We start from the raw sequence: 16,780 nt of genomic DNA, 5'->3' as shown, positions 1-16,780 counted from the left end.
ACTTCTGATGAGCAAATCTAATGCTCTTACTACTACACCACTCCTCTCCCTGTCCCTCCCCTTTCCCCTTTCCTCTGGTGACCATGGGGTTGCAAGCAGGAAATAAAGTTTTGTAGCTTCCTAAATCTAAAGGGGAATCTTTGGAGCTATGTATAGCCTTACTGCCCCCCCTCCTTTTCAATCAGAATGATTGGTTTATAGGTCCTGGAAATAATATCATACTAGACTTCTGGTAGCCCCAAAGAAAGAGGTTGAATTGATTACCTTTCAAACTCTTGACCTGGCAGCAGAGAAGAGCTTTCTTGGATTGCCGGTGTCTTGCCCCTGTGGAGACACAGAGAAAACCATTTCCAGTATGTTATTATATGACTGTTACACCTCTGTGCACACACAAGTACATTTGCTCATGTTGAGTTAAATGGCGAAACCTAAGCATGGGGTTTGAGGCCTTAGCTCAGAGAGGTTAAATCATCTTCCCAAGGTTGCATAGCTAGTAAATGTCTAAGGCAAGATTGGAACCAGGTTATTTCCACCTCTAAATCCACAGTTCTGTCTACTACATTGTCTCCACTACACCAAGTGCCAGATTGTGAGGAACTTAACATCCATTTGGAGAGATGGAGCATTTTAAGTTAAATAACAAAAATGGCATTTGATTAAGTAAACAAAAAAGAAGAGCTTATAAGTAAAAACTAATAATAATAATATGAACTTTTTAGTATAGAAGATGGAGGCAGAGATCACTGAGAGCTATCATTTCTGCTATCTTTTGTTGGAAGGTTTAAAGAAATTCTCACTCATTGACAATGAAAATTTGCAGGGCCCTGGAATTAATTTTCTCTCCTTCCCTCTCCTGTTACTCTTGGCTCCCTTAAGCATTAAAGAATAAACTTAGAAAAAGCTGGGTTTTCCACTGTCCTCTTTTCTGGAAGGCAGCAAGAGGCCACAACGTCTTCCTCTTCCCTTGACCTCTCATGATAAATTCTTAACTTTTAAACATATATGTGAAAGCAATGAGCTAGGAGTCAAACACATTTTCCTTTTCATTTCCTTTTTCAGGAATGGAGATGATGATGATAATAAGCTCATTCATTCTCTATGTGGACAAGCTTGGGAGCCTTCTGTGCACACAATATACTATTACATTTCCAGGACTGAATTTCATAGACACAGGATTTAAGTAAAAGCATTTTCTAGACAGTGGATTGGTAGTATGGTGGTGAAATAGTTGACCTCAGAGACAGAAAGACCTGCCTATAGGACTTTGGGTAGATCATTTAACCTCTTGCTGCCTCAGATAGCTCATTAAGCTAAATTGTTAGAGGAAGCTTCCTTACCTGAAGCCCCCTATTATACCAATGTTATCACAACAACATGGACAAAAACAAAAAAGAAACAAAATCTTGACATCATATCATTCATTCTAGGTTGACTCAGACTGAGGACCAGACTGGGATCAGACTTTGGAATCCAGACATCCAGCTCCTCAGATCAAAGAGAGATAATGAAATTTCAATCTCTATAGACAAAGTTCCAAATATCTCATTTTCAAAGGACTCCCAGAGTCTGGAAGCAATAACTTTACCCTGGACAAGTCAGACAATTTCTTATTGTTCATTTATTGTCTTCCCAAGTCTTTTTTTCTTTGGAAGTTTGTGATATTTCTTAGATAGAAATCTAAGTGATGCCTAAGATTAAGGATTTGGTAGATGCTTAGAAGCTTCAGGGGAAAAAACATATAAATATTGCTAAACTCTTATAATTCAATAGGTTCAAAGCCTAACCCATTTGTGTGCTTGCCTTTGGAAATCTCTATGGAATGGTCTAGGTGTTTCCCTGAACCCATAAATCTAACAGAGAATTTTTGTACCCAGAGTAAGGTCCATGAACCCCACCAGGTTCAAACTTCATGATTTACTTTCAGACAAGTGGTGTAGTGTTGAACTGGACACCATCCAGCCTTTGTAAAGGACATTGCCATCAGGGACCAAGGAATGGAGAGAAGGTGGGATGTAGTGGTCTTTTACCCATTGCTGGGGAGGCTGGTCTAAATGATGGTAGGGCTGGCAGGAAGTGGGAAAGGACAGAGTTAGGTGAAGGATCAATCAAAAAATCAATTAATAAATAGTTATTATGTACCTACTGTGTGTCAGTCATAATGTTAAGGACTAAAGATACAAAATGAGGCAAATGACAATCCCTACCCTCAAAAATCCCCATCTACCATCTGATAACTTTCTATTTCAACCTATCATTGTTGTTATTATTGTTATTGTTATTTATTTATTTAGATTTTGCAAGGCAATGGGGTTAAGTGGCTTGCCCAAGGCCACACAGCTAGGTAATTATTAAGTGTCTGAGACCGGATTTGAACCCAGGTACTCCTGACTCCAGGGCCAGTGCTTTATCCACTGCGCCACCTAGCTGCCCCCATTATTGTTATTTTTTACAAGGCAATGGGGTTAAGTGACTTGCCCAAGATCACACAGCGAGGAAATTATTCAGTATCTGAAATCAGATTTGAACTCAGGTCCTCCTAATTCTGGGTCTGGTGCTTTATCTACTGTGCTACCTAGCTGCCCCTATTATTTTTCATTTTTTTTCTAACAACATGCAAAGATAATTTTCAAAAATTTTTTTTATATAAGGTTTTGTGTTTCAAATTTTCTTCTTCCCTCCCACTTCCTGTTGTCAGATAGTAATCTAATACAGGTTATATATATGTATCACTGTTAAACACATTTCCATATTAATCATGTTATGAAAGAAGTTAGCAAAAAGGAAAAAGAAACCATGAGAGGGGAAAATAACCATAAAACAAAATAAATTGAAAAAATTGAAAATAATAGGCTTTAGTCTGTATTCAGACTCTATATATAGTTCCTTCTCTGGGATGGTATTTTCCACCACAGGTCCTTTAGAATTGTCTTTGATTATTGTCTTGCTGAGTTGAGCAAATCCATCATCGGTCATCGCACAATTCAACTAATTATTCTTGAAGACGACAAGTGCTATAACTTTGGCAGCCTCTAAATTTGGGACAAAGCTCCAGTTGTCCCACCCTAGTTATGCCTTGGCTCAAAAACAGGCTAAGCTGAAAAAGAAATTAAAGCCTTGCCACCCAGTTTCTCAGAGTAAGGCCATACCTTCTGTAGAGAAGACCAACAAACTCAGGAACAGGATATACAGGAGGTTGGAGAGGGTGAGGAATTTCATTTTTCCGGATTTCAGGTGCTATCAGTCTATGCAACCCTATAGATTAGCAGGCAACATTCATCAGCCTTTAAATACCAGCAGACTTGGTGTGTTTGGGTGTGGAAGTGCCCTTTGTATTTTCCCTGAGGGGAAAATCAACTCCTCCCAGAAGAGAAAGTTCCAGTTGGATAGAGGAAAATCTGGTCCATATTATGCAGACACATCTCAGAGACTTCAGGTGAAACTGGCTCAGGATGTTGGGAAATGCCAGACTTGGGAGGGAGTAGAACACAACCAAGACCAAACCTGAGGTGGAAAGGTGGTCATTTCTGCATGAGGACATTGAATATGTCAGGGCTGAACTTTAGTATCAATTATAGTCAAGCAAGTGGAGATTCTCTTACTTATGACCTAGATGGTTAGATAAAGAGATACAAAGATTGCTGAAAGGATAATAAATTCTTTCAGTAAGTTCACAGGCAGCAAAGAATTTTTTGTTCCGCATGCTTTATAGAGACCTTAAAGGACTATGGTCTTGGAGTGAACTTCCTATGGGTCAGTTGATATGGGAAATCTAATAGACTGTTCACAGAAGCACAGAATTTGTGAGTTGGAAGGGACTGTAAGGGTTTCAGTATCTAGTTCAACCCATTCCAAAAGAAATGCCTGCTATAATATGAGAATTAGAATATAATATGATAATTAATCAAGAAGCCTTTATTAGAATCTTATTATGTTCCAGAGATTGTATTAAGTACTGGGAAATGGAAGGAAGAAAGGAAAGAGGGAGGGAGGGAAGGAAGGAAGGAAGGAAGGAAGGAAGAAGGAACAAAGGAGGAAGGAAGGGAGGAAGGAAGGAAGAAAAGAAAGGAAGAAAAGGAAGGAAGGAAGGAAGGAAGGAAGGAAGCAAAAAAGAACATCTTCCCTCAAAACAAATCTCAACAACAGTCCTTACCCTCAAGGAATATACATTTTAATGGAAGAAAACAATATGTAAAACACAGCTAACCTTAGCTTGGAGATTTCCAAGGAGGGAGAACCCACTGTCTCTCTATGCTCCTTGTTATACTTTTGTGAAGTTCTAATTGTTAGGAAGATTTTCCTGGCATCAATAATAAGCCTCTTGCAACTTCCACCCACTGAGGTTGGTTCTGCCAAGCAGAAAGTCTAATTTCTCTTTCATGTCATAGTCCTTCACATACTTCAAGTCAGTTATTATGTCTGCTCTGCCCCATCCAATCTTTTTTTTTCTAAGAATTTTCAGTTTCTTCAACTAATTCTTCCTGATATAGATGGCCCTTCACCATCCTGGCTTCTCTACTATCTGCCCCACCTCACAGTCCAGAGGTTTATAACCTCTGAATCATGAACCCCTTGGAGGGTGGAGGGTCACAGAATTATTGTGAGTTTACATCTTGTCATGTATTTGGCCATCCAAGTGATACTAACGATCCTGAGACGATCAGGAGCATTTGATGCCTTAATCCAAAAGAATCACTGATGTCTAATGGCAAAGGATGTTAGAGCTGTAAGAGACTAGAGATCAACTAATTCAATCTTATCTTTTACTTCAATAGATTAAGAAATTGAAGCTCAAAGAAGATAAATCTACCAGGTCTGAAAGACTGAACCAATAAAAAGAATATAGCTCTAAAGTCTGGTTTCATATTCTGACTTTGAAGTTTACCGTCGTGGAATCTGGGGCACGGGGTTACTCTCTAATTCCTCAACTGTAAAACCAATGGGTTGGATTTTGCCAGCTTCTGAATCCCCTTCAAACTCGACATCTATGATCCTATGACTCCAGGTAGGTGGTGCAGGAAAGTGTTGGGTCTGAAGTCAGAAAGACTCATCTTCCCGAGTTCAAAACTGCTAGCTATGTGACTCTGTTTTCCTCAGTTATTCATCTGCAAAATTAAGCTGGAGAGGGAAGTGGCCAACCACTCCAATATCTTTGCCAAGAAAATCTCAAATGGAGCCATGAGGAGTTGAACATAACTGAACAAGAACAAATCTCTGATATGGAACACAGATTTTGGCACATCATAAGCTCTTAAGAAATGCTTGTTAACTGATTGAAAACATGTCGCTTTAAGCTCAATCAGGAAGCAGCTCAATAGTGAGATCTTTCTGACTCTGCCTTTTAAAATAAATTCATTTCTTGCTCAAAGTAATATCACAATGGTCTTATAGGTGTTTGTTTTCAAGGGTGTAGCAAGGAAACCAGTAGTTATTGATGTGGATTTAGTACAAAGAGTTAGTTTCAGAGTCACACTCTACCTAAGGTTTATTGTAAACACTTCAAACATAGTAAGATCAAAGACAGATATAGTGAGGTCAGTTAAATGAAGTCTCGAGTCAATGGTTATTTTGTACATTGAAGCCAAACAGATTGAGTTTTTTCATCCTGTTGCTTCCTGGTATAAGACAATGCCAGTGATTTATTTCCTTAGAGAATTCAAATGTCTCTACCTGGCTTTTGAGGCTCTTCATAATTTGGACTCATCCTAGCTCTGAAGCCTCATTTTCTACTTATCATTACATACATTCCATTCAGTTTTTCTCTTCTCATTATCCCTTGCATGTGTGAGCTCAGTCCATACCTTTCTCTCTTTGTTTTTACCTCTCCCCTCACTTGGAATGTATTCATTTTTTCTTCTCTATCTAAAGATTTCATCCTTCAAATTATGGGATACTCCTAAAGTCTTAACTTAGCTTTAGTAACTTATAAACAATATGAAGACTTTTTTAGTTTCCCCTTCTCCATAGTTTCTCTGACTACTCTAAGGTTATGGTGATATCCTCTTTTCTAAACCCATAATATTTACAATTCACAATTTATCACAATTTCGAATAGCTATTGTTTCATGTCCATGTGACCAGTTTCTCAAGGTAATTACTTAGGTGAGGGATAGTGTCATACACTTCTGTATTCTTGGATCTGGTTTTTGGACATGATGCCTACACCTGGCATAGGGCAGGTAATAGAAGAAGACTTAATCAAAATGATAACTTATTTAGAAGCATTTAATCTCAAATAGATTAGGCAGTCTGACATCACAATGAATATGCAAGTCGAAAAAGAAAGTAGGAAATGAGTTGTGGAATTTATAAGAATGTCTGTCCACCTAGGAGGGCACTTTGACCCTAGACTCACCCTTTCATTTTATAAATGGGAAAACAATCCTATGGAATGCCATTTTGGATTTTCTGAGTCTGGTCATTTAACCATTTCTGCATCTGCCTAGCTACATTTTCATTCAGTCCATCTGAATTACTAATCAATCAAAAATAGAGGGAGATTAAGGGACTATGGGACTATGAAAGAATAAGGGCAGTTAGATGGCATAGTGAATAGAATGATGGGTCTGGAATTAGGAAGACTCATTTTCTTGAGTTTAAATCTGGTCCCAGATGCTTACTAGCTGTGTGACCCTGGGCAAGTCAATTAATCCTGTTTGCCTCAGTTTCCTCAACTATAAAAGACCTGAGGAAGGAAAGGGCAAGTCACTTTGTTATCTTTGCTAATAAAGTCCAAAATGAGGCCATGGAGAGTTAAACATTATGGATATGACCATAACATATTGAAAGGATAAAACTTTAGTTGTCAGATGGATATTGACCTGCTCCGGGGAAGATTATTTTACTAATTATGTCTCTTTAGCCTTTACTTCTTTCTCTCATCTCTTTGATCATTACTTTTCTGTCTCTATTGGCTAGACTTTTTAATTCTATTTGATTAATATTAGAGTTGCTCAAAGCTCTGTACCTGAATCCTTTCTCTTTCTGTAAACTATATTCCTTGATAAACTTATCTATTCCCACAACTTCAAATATCTATGTGGATAATTATAAAATTTCTCAAGTCCTGACTTATGAGTGTTATATTCTTTCAGTTTTTTATTCTTTCATACTGGATTTTCTCTCTTCCCTTAGCTTCAGAGACACCATATTTCCTGGTTCTCTTCTAATCTTTCTAATTACTCCTTGATTTGGTTGACCCCTCATTTTCTTTTTGACCTCTTAAAATGATTATTCTCCAAGGACACATACTTGAATTTTTCCTATGTTCTCTCCCTTGGCAATATCATTTGATTCCTCCATTCCAACTACCACATCTTTGCAGATGAATCTCAAATTAATATTATCATATCTGTCTTTTTTTCTCAACTTCCAACTTCTCAACTTCCAACTAGCTGCAAAACATCTATAGGGAATGTTTACTTACACCTGTAATTCAAAATGTCTAAAGCTACATTTTCTATTTTTAACTATACTAGAATCATACATACCCTGCCTTCCATGTTCATAATCTTGTATTGATCTCTAATTCTTTTTTATTCCTCCTTTCTGAGTCAATTTATATCATACTTTATTGCTTCCTTGTTACATACCTTATAAAATTAAGATTTGTCTGCCTTAGATTCGAGGCCCTTCATAATTTGGTTCTACCAGTCTTATATTGCTTCACTCCACTCACTCAATATGACAGTCAAACTGGATGGTTTTCAGCCTTTGCCTTCACTAGGCTCTCATGTCCCCATTGTTTTGCTCAAGTTAATATAGAAATGTCTTCCCTACCTATTTCTGTGGGTTAGATTTCTTAATCATCCTTGAAAGGGCCAAATGCTCCCCTTTTCTTAATGGTTTTTTTTTTTTGGCAAGGCAATGGGGTTAAGTGGCTTGCCCAAGGCCACACAGCTAGGTAATTAGTAAATGTCTGAGGCTGGATTTGAACTCAGGTACTCCTGACTCCAGGGCTGGTGCTCTATCCACTGTGCCACCTAGCTGCCCCAAATGCTCCCTTTTTCAAGAAGCCTTCTTGATGATAATGACTTTCTCCTTTAGACATTATAGAACACTTTGTTTTGTGACTCTTTAACATATACTTTTATTTATTCAAGTTATTTACACTTACATATGATTTTGTGTGATTCAAGAACTGGGATGCTTTCATGTATTTCATTGCTGAAACACTGGAAGGCAGAGTTGGTAGGAAGCCAGAAAGACTATATCAATCAATTAATTTATAAAGATTCATTAAACACCTGCCAGGCACTATTTTTAACACTAGGGTATATACAAAAAGGCAAAAGATAGACTGTTCTCAAGGAACTTAAAATCTTTGACCCTAGACTCACCCTTTCGTTTTCTGAATGGGAAAACAGTCCTATGGAATGCCATTTTGGATTTTCTTAGTCTGGTCATTTAACCATTTCTGCATCTACCTAGCTACATTTTCATCCAGTCCATCTGAATATTACTATTATTATATTATTATTATATCCCATTGTATATCTGTACTATATCTCACACTATTTCTATTATAATGTCTTGGTGATCTCATCAGCTCATAAGGGTTCGATTATTATTTTTGAATTGTGGATTTCAAGATCTATGTATCTAACTATAATCTCTCTCCTAAGTTCTGATCCAAAATCATCAATTGCCTATTAATCATTTTGATCTAGTCAATCTATAAGATTGATAGGGACAAATAATACTCATTATCTTCTCTCTCAAATGTGTACCTCTCTTCTAAATTTAAGATCCTAGATATAGAACTGGGCTCAAGTCACGTAATCTAATCTCTCATTTTACAGAAGAGGAAAACTGAGTCCCAAGGTGGTTAAGTGACTTGCCCAAGATCACAAGGAAAGTGATACATTATGTTAATAAATTAATCAATTGAAAGCATAATAAATATCTCTCAGGGAGGTTATTATGAATTTCTTGAATAAAGAGCTGATGAGGCAAGGCAGGTAAGAGCACAAATACATTAAGGATTAAGATCCTTTGGGAAGCTAGGCAGCCCTGGAGTCAGAGGACTTGAGTTCAAATATGACCTCAGACACTTACTTGGGCAAATCACTTAACCCTGATTACCTCACCAAAAAAGGGGGGAGGGTTAAAATGCTTTTGTGCAGCTCAAAGGATGAGATAAACGTTGGAATTATTGAAAGACAGAGTTGGTGGAGAGCAGGAAAGAAAATGGAAAAAACAAAATGATAAAGTTAAGAGGTTTTTTTTTTGTTTGTTTTTAGAAATCTCTTAGGAGAAAAAGGAAAAAAAGGCAGTAAGGAAGCAGATCTGTCAAAGATGAAATGGAGTGTGAAATAAATGTTGATTTTAAAAGAAAGTTAAGCTACTGAACTAATTAAGTTACTGAACTAATTCCCCAAATCTTACTTTAATGACAAATGTTAATTAATTCCTAATTATCTAAAGATAATTATAAAGATAATAAAGATGTGTTAAAAAGTATTTATAGGAAACAAAAGAATATTAGAGAAAAATAAAGGAATATAAATTGAGAGATCTGGGTGTCTTACATTTTAGGTAGGATAGAATATCTAACAATGTCTAAATTTCCTTGTGTCTTGGACCTCTTTGGTAACCTGATAAAATGCAATTGAAATATAATCAAATGGTTTTTTTTTTAAGTTCACAGATTCTAGGTTAAGAAGTCCTGATGATATGTTAAGGAACTTCATATAATGGTGTTTGAATTCAAAAGGATCTTGGTTCTGATATTTTCTATCTGTTGTGTGACCCTGGACAAATTATTAATTAACCTGCTTGAGCCTCAGTCTCCTTCTCTTTAAACTTCCTCTTTGAGTTGTTGGATTAGGTGATTATTATAGTCCAATTCAGCTTTAAATCTCTCATCCTATAAATTTAATTCAATTACAGTATTTTAGATTTGAAAGTTCTACTCCAACAGTTCTCAAACTGTATTTGGTGAGCTGTTGAGATTCTGGGAAGTACTCCATGGGCTTATGTGAAGGGAAAACCATTGGTAATTCTAGACAAGCACATAAATCTGGGTGCTTAGGTTCTACTAGCCGACTTGGCCTCTCCACTTGCTAAGTGCTACTGAGATTACTGACTCACCTGGGGAGAGTGTGCCTCATTTCATAAGGTACCTGGAACCCAAGTACCATCTCTTCATTATTCTAATGCAAGAGTTTTTAATCAGAAGTCCATGAACTTGAGTGAGAAGGGAAAACAATTTCATCTTTATTTCAATGAAATTGGTTTCCTTTGTAATCTTCTGTTTTCTTTTATATATTTAAGGATATTATTCTGAGAAGGAGACTATGGGGTCTGTGACATAAAGTCTGCCAAAGGTATCTGTGACACAAAGACTGATCTAATATTTAATTAAAGCCTCTACTGAAAGAAAGGGTTGGGGGTGAGTTGCCTCTGGCCCCTTGGAACCAGCAGAGCTTTCAATGGTTAGGACACAGTAGGAGCTGTAGTGACATATTCACTAATGGAGCTTTTGTTGGGTTCATAAGGCAAAATACAAGAGTCGGGGAAGAGTTTCTATCACTCTCTCCACCCCACCCCGTGGGACTATTCACAGCATCACATCTCAATGTCTAAAATTGGAAGTGAAAGTTGGAGGAACAGTCAGGAGCCTAAGGGTTCAGGGTAGCTCTCCCTGCCCCAACTTGAGGTCTTTGTGCAAATTTTTCCTTCTTCTCTTTTGCTTTATCTAGATTTCTGATATGATCCCTCCCTTGGCTGCTCCCCAATCATCATCCCTTCCTAGCATTCCCACCTTTTAAAATCACATTTGCCAGCTCCTCTTCCTTTATTTACAGATTTTTAAAAAAAATTTCAGAGCAAGTCAACAATCATTTATTAAACACTTACTAATAACCAGCATTTATATAATATAAGGTTTGCAAAGTTAGTATATTATTTCATTTGATCCTCACAACAACCTGGGAGGTAGGTGCTGTTATCCCCTTCTTGCAAATGAGGAAACTGAGTCTGAGTGATTAAGTGACTTGCCAGGATCACACAGAGTCTAAGGCAGGATTTTTTTTTAAAGATTCTATTCATTTTGAGTTTTACAATTTTTCTCTTAATCTTACTTACCTCCCCCCCCCCCACAGAAGGAAATTTGCCAGTCTTTACATTGTTTCTATGGTATACATTGATCCAAATTGAGTGTTATGAGAGAGAGATCATATCCTTAAAGAAGAAACAAAGTATAAGAGTTAACAAGATCAGACAATAAGATAATCAGTTTTTTTCTAAATTAAAGGTAATAGTCCTTAGTCTTTGTTCAAACTCCACAGTTCTTTTCTCTGGATACAGATGGTGTTCTCAATCACAGACAGCCCCAAATTGTCCCTGATTGTTGCACTGATGGAATGAGTGAGTCCATCAAGGTTGATCATCACCCCCATGTTGCTGTTAGGGTGTACAGTGTTTTTCTGGTTCTGCTCATCTCACTCAGCATCAGTTAATGCAAATCCCTCCAGGCTTCCCTGAATTCTGGACCCTCCTAGTTTCTAATAGAACAACAGTGTTCCATGACATACATATGCCACAGTTTGCTAAGCCATTCCCCCGTTGAAGGACATTTACTTGATTTCCAATTCTTTGCCACCACAAACACGGCTGCTGTGAATCTTTTTGTACAAGTGATGTTTTTACCCTTTTTCATCATCTCTTCAGGGTATTGACCCAGTAGTGGCATTGCTGGATCAAAGGGTATGCACTTTTTATTGCTCTTTGTGTGTAGTTCCTGACTGCTCTCCAGAAAGGCTGGATGAGTTCACAGCTCCACCAACAGTGTAATAGTGTCCCAGATTTCCCATAACCCTTCCAACAATGATCACTGTGCTTTCTGGTCATATTGGCCAGTCTGAGAGGTGTTAAGGCAGGTTTTTCATTCAAGTCTTCCTGATGTCCAGTCTAGCTATAGCCAATGTACCACCTAACTACCATTAGACTGTGTTTCAGAGGCTGTATGAAGTGCTGGAGATAAAAAGAAAGGCAAAAATTGATTTATTTTGTTTTCTCATCTGTTAGTGGTCTCATAGGCAAAATAAGAATTAACCACATCTCCCTGATTTTTTGCATCATCCCTCTATAACAAATATGCTCTTGTCCTCTCAAGGCCAGGCAGGCTATATCTCTCCCTTAGAACTCACAGGTTGGAGGACATCTGCCTTCTTTACCATGTTTCAGCTCCCGTTGGCTATGTTCCCTCCCTTTTAAGGGGTCAGTGTGACTAGCACTCTAGTTCCATTTGACAACTTCACACCAATTGACTTTCCCAAAATAATATTTACTTCATATATAGCAAGAACAAACATACAGGCACCTCCCCTAACATCCTGGGAACCTAATTCTCTCTCCACCATCTTGGGTTCCAGGGCAGATTAACCTCAAAATTTAGTTCAGCTTCTAGGCTACAATCTTGAAGGTCAATCTCAAAGATCACACCTTGTCCCTCTGAGCAACAACCCTGAGCTGGGGTATTACCAGGTCTAATGAGGCTCACTCTTTTGACTCAGATTCTCCACTATGAAAAATGAAAATGACAACGAGATTCCATTTCTCTCTCTCTCTCTCTCTCTCTCTCTCTCTCTCTCTCTCTCTCTCTCTCTCTCTCTCTCTCTGTAAGAAGACCTCACAGCCCTTCCATTTACACTCAGTATAATCTCTCCATTGGATACCTGCTAACTAATTAAAGAGCCTCCCCTCAACCTTATGGTTAGCCAGTTAAAAGCTGTCACTGAATGTTCGTGCCTGCCCCAATATCTGATGGCCCTTCCCTTCCATGTCATCATGGTTCTGCCAGAAGGGGCTCCCATGTCTTCCTTCCATTAGCTCTTAATGCTCATTATCTATTCCTACTCATTTACTATTGATTACATGGGGTTTAGTGACATCCAGTAGAACCTTAAGATACTTAAAAGTCAGGAACTGTTCTATTTTTTGTTTTTGAATACCCAACATCTAGCTCAGTGGCTAGTACATAGGTGATTACTAAAAGTTTGTTGAATGGAATCTCTGGTATTTTTGTCTATCAGTACTTTAGCAATTTTTTATATTGAGTCTTTGGAGCTCAGGTCAGTCTTCTTCCTTCTCTTGTCATTTCCTTACCCAGATAATCTCTCCTTCTTCAGAATCTACTAGATTTCTTTCCTTTTGCCCATTTCGTTTTATGTAGCTTGACCTTCCCATTAGATAGTAAAACTTCAGAGCAGGGATTGTGGAGGTATTTTTTTGTATCCTCAGTGATCAGTGCAAATGGAAATATTCTAAAAGATTCATGATTTTTGTCAGTAGTGTGGCAGCTCTCTTAAGAAAGACAGAGCAGAGGTAGCTAGGTGCTGGCCCTGGAGTCAGGAAGACCTGAGTTCAAATCTAGCTTCAGATACTTTAATAATTACCTAGCTGTGTGACCTTGGGTTAGTCACCCATTCCCTTGGAAAAAAAAAGAGGAAGACAGATTGTGAGATCATCTCCAATTTATCCCGTATGTATTTGTTTTTTATGTTCTCTCCCCTATTAGATTGTAAGTCCCTTGCTTAACACAGACATGGAAGGGAAGGGTCTCAGATCATGGAGCATGCATGAACATTCAGGGACAGTTTCTCGTTGGTTAACCATAAGGTGAAGGGAGGTTCTTTGATCAGTTTTAGGGGCATTCAAAAAGGTCTATCGACTTCAGATGCTTCCTCTTTTCCATCCTTTGTCTCATTATTGGTTGGGCACTGATGATGTGCAAGTATTATTGAAGTAACTTTGACTTGGTAGATAAATTCTATGAAGGGACTAATTGAATGAACACATGAATAAACATACATTAAACACTTACTATATATCCTGTGCTAAGGGCCAAAGGACAAAACAGAAAAGCAAGGATTCTTTCAAAGACTTCACATTCTAATTGGGGGAGGTAGTACACGGAGGAGTCTTCAGATGGAGAGCTCTCATGGTCCTTTAGATACAGTGAAAAATGCCACCTTGAACTATTTTCCAGTGCTCAGAAGTCTGGTAGTGGGAACTTTTTTTCCCTATTGAAGAGGCAGAGGTTGTAACTCTTAAAGAAGCAGTTTCTTTCCTTTTTTCCATGATCATCTCCACAGAGGTTGCTTCCCTGGATGATGGCTACAGGATTTGGGCTAGAATCCCCAGGTAACCAAAAATTCAAATGACTTTACTAAAGTCACATAACCAGGCATTTAAAATTAGATCTTCCTGACCCGAAATCCAACATTTGATCCATTACATCAGGAAAGTTAAACTCAAATAAAAATGGATCCTTGTGGGTAGCTTATCAATTTAGAAAATCACAAATAACATAATCTATGTCATATGTTGTTTTTATCATTTTGCAAAACATTTCCTGATTATATTTTTGTTTGATTCAGCTGCAACAAGAAGTTTTGAACCATTTCTTTGCCCATTTCCTCTTTTTTCCCCCTCTGCTTTCTTCCTTTCTCTTCCCACTCTGTTTGCCTGCTTTCTTGCCTGGCACAAGGTGGGCCTCAGTAAGTAAGTATTTGTTTAATTGAATTAGCCTACATGATGAGTCTTTTTCCTTTATTAAATTTCAAGCTCTTTGAGGAATGTATTGTAGCTCCAGGACCTAAAATAGATTTTTGTGTTTAGTAGGTCTTCATTATACATTTTGACTTAGTTGGAATTCTCAAAACTATAATAATAACTACTTATGACTAACATAACTAAGCAGTATGTAATGCTAGAGTCAGACAGATGATTATTTTACTAAAAAAATTGACTAATGACATCTTCAGAATAGCGGACTTCATTGTACTCCTATAATAGAACTGAGATTTGAAAAAAACTACAGAATCTCCATCTATCCCCAGATATTTACACAGCAGAAGTCTAATCTCCCTCTCTTCTCTTCCAAAAGCAGTTCCCATTATGGTTTTTATGTTTGGACCCTAGAGGTAAAAAGGTATTGGAAAAACAAAGTGTCATGGAGCCAGAAGAATGTCCTCCCCTGTATACAAAAGCAGCAGCTGTGGTTTCAGAATAGAGAACTTTGAAAGACAACATGGCAGAGTGGTTAGAGAGCCACCCTCAAAGCCAGGAAGCCTTGGGTTCAAGTCTTTCATCTGACACACAATACCTATATGATCTCTGACATTTTAAGCTCTTGGGGTTATAGATCATTCTAATTTTTGATCATAAATTGGAGTGAAGGTGACAACTCCATTGGAGGAGGCAGTATCCTTTCTTGGGAGTTATATATCCTAACGAAAGCGCAGGAGAGGTTTTTGCCTCTTTTTTAGGGAACTACTGCCTCCATCCTCTCTCTCCCCCCCTAAAGAATTCCTTTAGATACACAGAGGTAAAGAATCTTGTCCAGAGGGACCCAGCTGGTACAGCTGAAAGGTAGAATTTGAACCCAGATCTCAACTCCAAGCCTAGCATTCTCATGACTATTCCATGCTGTCAGACTCTTAAGGAGTTCACTAGCATATGACAAATTTGTTTCTAGAGCAGATAGGATTAAGTCCTGATCAAGATCCATTTATGTAACAAGAATAAAAGGAAGAGGTTGAGAAATTGTGTTATGATTCTATTTGCTTGTATCATTTCCAAGGCAGCTATCAACTTCTTAAATTACCCAGGGGAAGAAAACCCCCTCCGGCTTTTGTAGAAGATTCAAAATATTCAGAGATAGGTGAGAATAAACATTAGCAGCAATTCCTGTTAGTTTCAGCACAATTTGAATGGAAAGTGATCACTTCGGTTATTAAAAAAACTAACTTTGCAACTTTACAAAGACTAAATGGAAATAAATCAACCTTTTTTGCACCCAAAATGTCTTCCCCCACTTTGGCTTCATTTTTTGGGCCATTTTTTTGGTTGGTTCAACTGTCACCATAAATGTTTTTCTATTTCACTGATGAAATCTGTGATAATGGTAGTTTGATAGGGTACATTTTGGTTACTGGGGTGGACTAGGAAGGCTGGAATAGATAAGAGAATGAGTTGTAAAGTGTGCAGGATGCTTGAGGAATAGCCATGGAGGATGTGTGGAATTAACTTTGGTAAGAAGGGATGCTTCTGAAGAAGACTCAAGAGGAATGATGGAAGATTAGGCAGAATAAGACCCCATTATAAAGACTGGATATAGTCCTGGATAGGTAGGATCCCAAGACAGTTCCAAGGATTATGTGAAATCATCTTAGGTTTCTAGCTAGCTATCAGTGAGGATCCAGGAAGACAACAAAAACAGCTTAGAAATTCCCAGAGGAATATTGGATTCAATAACATTGAATTGAATAATATTGAATAATATTACAGATTGAAGCCTGGAAGGGACCTTGAAAAAAGTCCCACCCTACATTTTACAGGAGACCAAGATCCCTAAAGTTTAAGTGACTTACCCCAATTTTCAAAGGCAGTAAAGAGTCAAACTGAAATTTAAATCTAGGTCCCCTTGACTGCCAAACCAATACATTTTCCAGTCTCTATAATAATAATGATGATAATAATTGCATTTTTGTTGCACTGTAAATTTGCAGTTTTATTATCTAATATATTAGTATCTAATATATTAACTCTGAGAATAGGTGTTTTTATTTCCATTTTCCAGATGAAATTGTAGTTGAGAGAAGTTGGGTGCCTTGTCTAGGATTTTGGAGTTAGTAAATGACTGAGCAGGGTCTAGTACGCTATTATAATACACTAAGCCATGTCACTTTATCAAATCCAGAGTTTTTCCTGAGAGATAACTAGAGATCTTTCCTCCCAGAAAAGAGGTAGAATCGAGGACCCGAGGCAAACTCCC

The 16,780-nt window shown here is 37.8% G+C and overlaps 1 protein-coding gene across 1 annotated transcript in view; it reads right to left on the bottom strand.

Annotated features, from left to right (window-relative positions):
* LOC141519901 (protein GPR15LG-like) overlaps positions 1-3,281 on the bottom strand; it is a 7,336-nt gene extending 4,055 nt beyond the window's left edge. Inside the window, exons 1-2 of the mRNA XM_074231865.1 lie at positions 3,147-3,281; positions 265-324 (exon numbers count right to left, since the gene is read on the bottom strand). Coding sequence (XP_074087966.1) covers positions 265-324; positions 3,147-3,216 — 130 coding nt within the window. The 5' untranslated portion in view covers positions 3,217-3,281. The remainder of the gene's footprint in view (positions 1-264; positions 325-3,146) is intronic.
* Between the last annotated feature and the right edge of the window lie 13,499 nt (positions 3,282-16,780).

The sequence above is a fragment of the Macrotis lagotis genome, chromosome 4 (genome assembly GCF_037893015.1).
Source record: "Macrotis lagotis isolate mMagLag1 chromosome 4, bilby.v1.9.chrom.fasta, whole genome shotgun sequence".
Classification (NCBI taxonomy): Eukaryota; Metazoa; Chordata; class Mammalia; order Peramelemorphia; family Peramelidae; genus Macrotis; species Macrotis lagotis.
This window is presented reverse-complemented; position numbering and strand designations above follow the sequence as displayed.